General features: G+C 42.2%; 1 protein-coding gene across 1 annotated transcript; it reads left to right on the plus strand.

The window, feature by feature from the left end:
* The first annotated feature begins 1,465 nt into the window (after positions 1–1,465).
* Positions 1,466–5,353, plus strand: barhl2 (BarH-like homeobox 2). The gene is made up of 3 exons (XM_068589856.1): positions 1,466–2,509; positions 3,249–3,474; positions 4,688–5,353. Exons 1-3 carry the CDS (start codon positions 1,909–1,911, stop codon positions 4,992–4,994), a joined length of 1,134 nt encoding a protein of 377 aa, XP_068445957.1. The 5' UTR covers positions 1,466–1,908; the 3' UTR covers positions 4,995–5,353.
* The last annotated feature ends 2,662 nt before the right edge of the window (positions 5,354–8,015 follow it).

Below are 8,015 nucleotides of genomic sequence, written 5' to 3' on the forward strand. Positions count from 1 at the left end.
GATAGTGTGAGTGGCTTTTTTTAAAATTAGAAAACATTATATGTATTGGCATTTTCTGCATGAAAATACCAACAGAGTATAAATACAGAATTACACATCAATACATGGCGTTTGAATGAATAAAGTCCCTGCATAATTGCACTAAAAAAAAAAGGTAATTTAAATCAGAAACACACCTGGAAGCCGGACGTCTGAGTGTGAACAGCAGCATCAAATCTTCATCCGCCTCACGTCAATAATCATCTTCAACCTGCTGATGGGGAGGAAGATTGGGGAGAAAAGAAGACAAAACAGCAACACTAATAAAATAAAAACCCTCACGATGATTCATCCTCAAATTCCGGGAAAGAAAGAAACAAAAGTGCGCAGAAAGAAGAAGAAAAAAAATCCATCTGAAAGCAAATTTTCACGTCCGCCGCAAAAAAAAAGTACAAAAAAAAAAAGTGGAGCACGAGCATACATTCACCTTTCAGTGAGAAGTGACATTTCCCACGAGCAGACATCATCCGGAGCGCGCATGCAGCCTCCCCGCAGACACTTTGTCAGCTGAACGCGACGCATATTTTCCCTCCACATCCTTCACAATGTGCACGTTGGCAAAGGGAGGAAAAAGGACCGAATTCCTACTACCTTTGAACGCTCATTAGCACCTCATAATTACTTTACTAATTAGGATGACATGGTTATTAACAAGATGCGCCGTCATGACAGTCACCGCCACTCCTCCCCATTCCTGAATATGTCGACCTCGCGGCTCTGAAGAATACATCCATGAAGATATTTAAGCATGGCCTCAAATATAGGTTGGATTTTTTTTTCTTCTTCTTCTCCCTCCCGAAACACTTTTTTTTTCTCATTTAAAACCAGGTCGGAAAATGGGCTAAATTCCAACATGGCAACAGTTGAGCCTTTTACTCTCTTTGAGTGATTTAAGATTAAAATTAAGCTTCAAAAGAGCCAATAAACTCTAAAAATAAAAAAATACAGGTATCGTTCTCCCTACCAGACTGCTGCACCGCCACTGAGGATTTATCTTTCAGTTTGACTTTATCGAGTTGTTCAGAGCTCAGAATTAAATTTCATCTTCTATCTTTTCTTGTTTTGTATTATTTTATTTTCCACTTCTCCGCCGGTCTTTCTGTCGCAGCTCGGAATATTTCATATAAAAAAAAATGTTTAGAGCGTTGGCCTTAAAGCTCACGCATGTTTTTTTTTTTCTTCTCCTCCTTACTTTTTTTTCCTTCCAAAAAGAGCTATTCTGGAATTAAACTCAACTCAACGGTTGGCTTGAACTGTCTCGATAAAGAAACAACTCCCTGATTGGCGCGGCGCCGCAGCCGGTCAGGCCGGGAGCCAATGGCGGCGCAGGGAGGCGGGGCGGCGGGGACGGGAGGAAAGGCGTCGAGTGTTTATTATAAAGGAGAAAATATTAATTCCCCCCTCGCCGTGGGCCGTGACGTCAGTATAGGAAGTCATTGTAGAGCAACACTGGAGCGATTAGCAGCAAAAAGGGGGAGCCTGATGTCGAGGAGTCAGCCCTATGTATATCTCTCTATACGCCTCAACTTTTAACACAAAGTTCAATATCCAAACACAAAAAGCGACGTGGACTACGCAGAACCCCGCACTTTGCCTCCCCGCATGTTCACCGAATGTAACATCCTGGACCATCCGAGCCGCTTCCTAAACGTGGATTTTCTCTCTTGGGTTTTTTTTTGTGGTACTATTATAATCATTTTGTATTATTTCTCAACAATTTAAAACATTTTTTTTTTCCAACAAATTGTTGTTTCTGCTACTTCTCCGAGTTCCAAAATCCGTGTGCTGCTGACTTTCCTCCCGGGTTTCGCATCGGAAGGAAGAAGCGTCTCGCTGTTGTTATGAAGACTCCATCACGCCTTTCTTAACATGGAAGGATCCAGCGGGTCGAGTTTTGGGATCGACACTATTTTATCCAGCGCGTCTAACTCTGGCAACCCCGCGCTGATGAACGGAGATTTTCGCCTCGGCGACAGCAGGAGCGCGGATTTCAGGAGCCTGGCGACCCCTTCGCCATGCTCGGACATAGACACTGTGGGGACGGCCCCCTCGTCCCCCATCTCGGTCACCATGGAGCACTCCGCCGATCCGCATCTGGTCCAGGACAGCCTCCAGCATCACCACCTCCACCACCACCACAGCGGCGGCCACAACCAGCCTCAGAGCCTCCCGCTGTCTCCGCAGCAGCAGCAGCAGCAGCAGCAGCAGCAGCAGCAGCAGCCGCTCGCCGGGGCCGGCTGCGCCCCGAGGAGCGCCACCTCCTCGTTCCTCATCAAAGACATTTTGGGCGACAGCAAACCGCTGGCCGCCTGCGCACCTTACAGCACCAGCGTGTCCTCGCCCCATCACACGCCCAAACCAGAAAGTGCCACGGCTCCGGACGGCTTCCGGCCCAAGTTGGAACTGGACGAGAACCGGGGGAAGTTGTTGGACAAAAGGGACGACATCCAGAGCGAACTGAAATGCAACGGTGAGGACTTTGATCTCTTCGGGATGCTGTGGGGCTTTTACTGGAAACACATGAGGTGGAATTATTATGGGCTGCAAAAAAAAATTGTATAAAGTGTAGCCAACACAAAATAAATATAGACTATAGGGATTGAGCAAACAGAAAAAAACACATGAATAATGCTAATACTAATAATGCTTCACTGTCTGATTCTTTGTCTGACTTCCAGCCTCCTTTATTAGTGTAATAGATGTGAAAACAGATGTAAGCCTGGTGATGTTCCCCGTGCGCGAGGCCTCCCTAGTGGGTCAATTAGAGAGATTATTGTTCTTCCTAGAGGGGGGATCATGGTGCGCTGGAAACCAGCTACAAATAGAGATGGATTGACATATTGATTTCTCGTTTTCTCAAGGAAAAGAAGTAGAATAAAATACAATATATATATATATAATGAAAAAAAAACTTCAGGTGACAAATACACACTAATGTTTTTTTTTGTATTTGTATTACTGCTCTCACGTGTGAGCAACTCCCAGACAAGTATTTATAAAGTTTGACTGGAGGCATGGTGGGCTGGAGCGTTGCACCTGCGCGTGGTTATTTTGGGTTTATTTTAATGGGGTATCGAAAGGTAGAATAAACACAACTCTTCTTTTCTCTGTGTTTTTTTTTTCTTGAGAGTGGAAAAGTGAATAAGGAAATACAGGCCTGTGTGTTTCATGCTTTTTTTTTGGGGTGTTGTTTATTCCACCGCCTTTAGGGGCTAAAGAGGAAGGCGATCGGGAAATCTCCAGTAGCAGAGACAGTCCCCCGATGCGCACGAAAAAGCCCCGCAAAGCGCGGACCGCCTTCACCGACCACCAGCTCAACCAGCTGGAGAGGAGCTTCGAGCGACAGAAATACCTCAGCGTGCAGGACCGCATGGACCTGGCCGCGGCCCTCAACCTCACCGACACGCAGGTCAAGACGTGGTACCAAAACAGACGGTAGGTCAGACACAACAAACACATCCATTCATGTGGTCCCTGTAAAAAAAACAACAACAACAACAACAGCACATCTTTATTAGAGGAGGGATCCATGAGCACGCATATGTCATTATATTTAAAAAATAGAAACACATGTTCACGTGTATTTTTTTAAATATTCATTCAAATGTGTTCGGTCTGCATCACATGTATGAAACATTATGTTTTTTTTAAATTTTATATTTATTATATTTGAAGCTGCTGAATATTTGTCTGTATCTCAGTCATATTCAAATTCCGCATGTCTGACAGGCCTTTTATTTTGACACTTGCCATTTCTAATCCACGTAAAGTCAAAAACAGAGGCAGCACAGGTATGTTCGACTTTTATTCTAAAACGCATCTATTTTTTTATTTTTTATAGCATTTTGTATTTTGAGAGGAAAAAAAAAGACAAGAAAAAAAAAGACTTTGATTTTAGTTCCTGGATACATTTAGACAGGATACACGTCACGACGAATTCCAAAATATAAAAATAAGTCCTGTCTCGTGTCAAGATGTAACATATTTTGTTGCGAAATAAAAGAACGTCATACACATTTTCAGAAAATGTCAATGTGAGTTCAGATTTTTTTCTCTTTTTTTTGCCTGCCTTTTGGTTTGCAGCGTCACTGGGCCTGTTTGCTTTAAACAGTTAGTCAATGCAGACATGTTAATTCAATTTAGATATTTGCCACGAAATTATTATATTTCTGGCCACATATGTAGCTGATGCACATGTTGCCTCCTCTGTAATACTGCTGGAAATGTAATAATACAAATATATATATATATATATATATATATATATATATATATATATATATATATATATATATATATATATATATATATAGTACATAAAACAATCATATTTTAAACCGCAAAAAAATCTGTAACTGTTATTTCACCGGCGACTCTTCAAAATAAAAGGCTTATTGAACACTTAATTTGTAGGTGTACTTTGTGCATGCTGTGAGACAAATGTGCTTTGATAAGTTTGGACCAAAGCAGAGCAGCACTGTGCTGCTGTCTTGATGTGTCCTTCTTTGCCTAATTAAACCTTAACCATAACGTGGTGCCTGCAATAATTAGGCCTCTGCATACCAATTAAAGGGGGCGTTTGGGGAATTGGAAGGAGCGCGAGCTGATTAAATAATTCATCCCCTGTATTTTGATCTGATTTTTCCAGGACGAAGTGGAAGAGGCAAACGGCGGTGGGATTAGAGCTGCTGGCCGAAGCAGGAAACTACTCGGCCTTACAGAGAATGTTCCCGTCGCCCTATTTCTACCACCCGAGCCTGCTTGGCACCGTGGACAGCACGACGGCGGCAGCGGCGGCCGCGGCCATGTACAGCAGCATGTACCGGACTCCTCCCGCGCCGCATCCGGGCCTCCAGAGACCTCTGGTCCCGAGGGTGCTCATTCACGGCCTCGGGCCGGGGGGGCAACCGGCGCTAAACCCGCTGTCTATGTCCGGCGGGCCGCATGCGCGGTAGAACTCTGTGTGCGCGAGACGACGCAAAGACGGTGAGACCGCGAGACCCTGGTTTGAACACGTGATGTGAGTAACTGCATCGGAACCGCATCGCGAGGACTTGTTCTCTCTCTGTCTGTCTCTCTCAACAACGACGTACAAAAAGACACATTTAAAGACATTTTACAGAAGCAAAGGAGGTATTTAATATAGGCCCAAATAGCCTGAAGGCCAGTCCGAAAGACTCTCTCTGTCCGGGCCGAGGCGGAGCGCGAGGACGGCTCATGTCTGATTGTTTGTTTGTTTGTCTTTTGTACAAATACACTTACATTAGCAAATAAACTTATAAAGTTTATTAGATGGAGAAGAACGGAATGAATAAAGAAGTAATGATACTAATTGAATTGCAGACGCTTTCTATTCGAACTTGAGTCAATTTTTTTTTATTTTTTTTATTTTTTTTACGCGAACTTTCATACAAGAGGAGGAATTTATTAATTTACCCATTACATGTTTTTTGTTACTAATGGTGTCTTAGCACTTGGATATCATTTTTCCATCATGAAAAAAAAAATTGCAGCTGCCATTTGGCTATTATTTTATTATTAGACATAATACAATGATGTAACGTATACACACATTAACACACTCAATATAATAATTAGACTACAGTGGCGTTTCAACCACATAATCTCAGTCCAGCCTTCTTCTTTTTTTTGGAGGCTGACGTAATTTTGTATGACATAAATGGATCAACGTAAATAATTAGTCGTGGGAGCATATGGTGTTTTAAATCGCGAGACTTTTGATTTGGTCTCAAACTGGTCATGTTTCCACGCCTCTCCGTGTCTCGAGTTTACCAGCACATATACATATGGATGCGCAGCAGCTGATTGGTGGTGGGATGAATGGTTTTGATGAGTCGGGTTTACTGGGAATGTGGCCTTGGCTTAGCAGCTGTTCCCTGGGAGCACAGCAGACAATAAGCCTGAATTTCTCAGCGTGAGCGATCAGGGAGAAGAAGCCAGCAAGGGGGGAAAGAAGAGGAAAAAAAAAACCTTGGTGATAATCTGCTGCTTCAATAACTATTAGCCGTCAACTCGTTTCAGTCTGAATACTTCCTGCACATTATACTATTTCCCAATATTCTCTCTCTATATAGCATTGGTTTTATATTTGTTTGCCTCACCCTGTTTAATTTCTATAAAAGATAAGCTCTGCATTGCGCTTCTCCGAGATGATGCTCTCCACGAGGTCCCCCGCGTGTCTGCACTGCGGCAACACGCTTCTTCCGGAGCAAAGACTAAACTAAACTAAACAAACAGAGCGCGCGTCTGGAATTAAATGTTATCAAAATCCTTTTGATTTTTTCATTATTTTTATTTAGCCTCCTATAAGCGCGCACCCGGGAGAATAGGCCCATGGCGGGCAGGCGCTGCGTGTGAATTAGCGCCTCGGGGCCCGTTTGTTTGGGTTTCTTTTCTCTTTTTTTCTCAACCCCCTTATTACAGTGAGGCAAATTGACCTTTGCTGCTCTCTCTATATAGAAAAAAAACAAACAAACGAGGAATGCGTGCACACCTGCAGTATGTTTTCTTCTCCTTTTTATTCTGAAGAGCTTATTTATTGTTTGATTTAGAGGAAACATTTGTAAAAAAAAAAAAAAAAAAGAAGAAAAAAAAGCATTTTAAGGTTGCATTGAGAACCAAATACACATGACAGTCATTGAACACGGGCTTAAGTTCAGCTGTTTCCTAATACTTTGGACACATGTTAATGTTGCTGTTTAAGCCGCCTGCTTGTCAGTCACTGCATGGACGCTTCTCCCTGTCATTATGTACAGGGATAGGAGTGGGGGAGGGAGGGGGGGGCAACAAAAAAAGGCAGTCTTTCACTTTCTGCAGCATACCCGGACACACTGCATCCATAAAATGCGTTTTTTTAATTGTTAATAGTTCTTCTCCCGTTTTACCAAATTGCCAGAGCCAGAATGATGACGCCCCTCCTGCACAACCTTCAGAGTAATTACACTAAATACAACATCCATTCACATTAGATCTCAGGTGGATAACGGAGAATACAAGAAGAAGAAGAAGAAGAAGAAGAAGAAGAAGAAGAAGAAGAAGAAGAAGAAGAAGAAAAAGAGAGCAGGCCGTATGAGGATAAATCGCTCTCTTCTCTGTCTTGTAAATTGCGAGAGAAAAGAAAGCAACAGAAAAAAAAAACCCGTCTCTGGTCCATATCGCCGGTGTTGGAAAAATATTAGCCTACCATACTGACCCTACAGCGTCAGCCCATTACTGCAGTATAGTGCCGACGCATGTTGTTCATATGCATGACTTCTGCAGCATTATTTATTTATCGCACTCTGCGGGTGGGTGGGTGGTGGGGGGTGCGGGCTGTTCCAATTCATTAATAATAGCCTCAGCCGTACAGCAGCACTGAATTAATAGGCTGCTACACCACCTAGTACTACCTGCTAATTCTGGGCGTGTGTGTGTGTATATATATATATATATATATATATATATATATATATATATATATATATATATATATATATATATATATATATATTTATATATATATATATATATATATATATATATATATATATATATTCATTTATTTGGATATTTTTTCAGAACAAAGCAGCTTTGAGTTCAACTGGCAGCTTCATGTTCCGCGTGTGTCAATGGCAGTATGACTGTAGATTTATTTTGTATTAATTATTTAAGGCGTGGTGTGGTTTAAAGATAAAAGTCTCGATAGTATTTTATCAATTAAAATGGAAACACAACGTGTTCCAGAAAGCTGTCCTGCATAGGACATGATGGTATGATCTGAACTACAACTCCCTGTGAATATTCTGCTGAGGCCAAATGGAGGTTTCTTTTTATTATTATTTGTGGGGTGGGGGGTGATGAGCAATACTTGAGAAAACACAATCACCGGTTGAAAAAAAAAAAAAGGGCAGCAGACTTGAATAAAGAGGATTAGGCCTTTCTTTTACATGGTGCATATTATCCAGAACAGATGGGCT

The sequence above is a fragment of the Clinocottus analis genome, unplaced genomic scaffold (assembly GCF_023055335.1).
Source record: "Clinocottus analis isolate CAN_PGR_092001 unplaced genomic scaffold, fCliAna1.0.p SCAF_23, whole genome shotgun sequence".
Classification (NCBI taxonomy): domain Eukaryota; kingdom Metazoa; phylum Chordata; class Actinopteri; order Perciformes; family Cottidae; genus Clinocottus; species Clinocottus analis.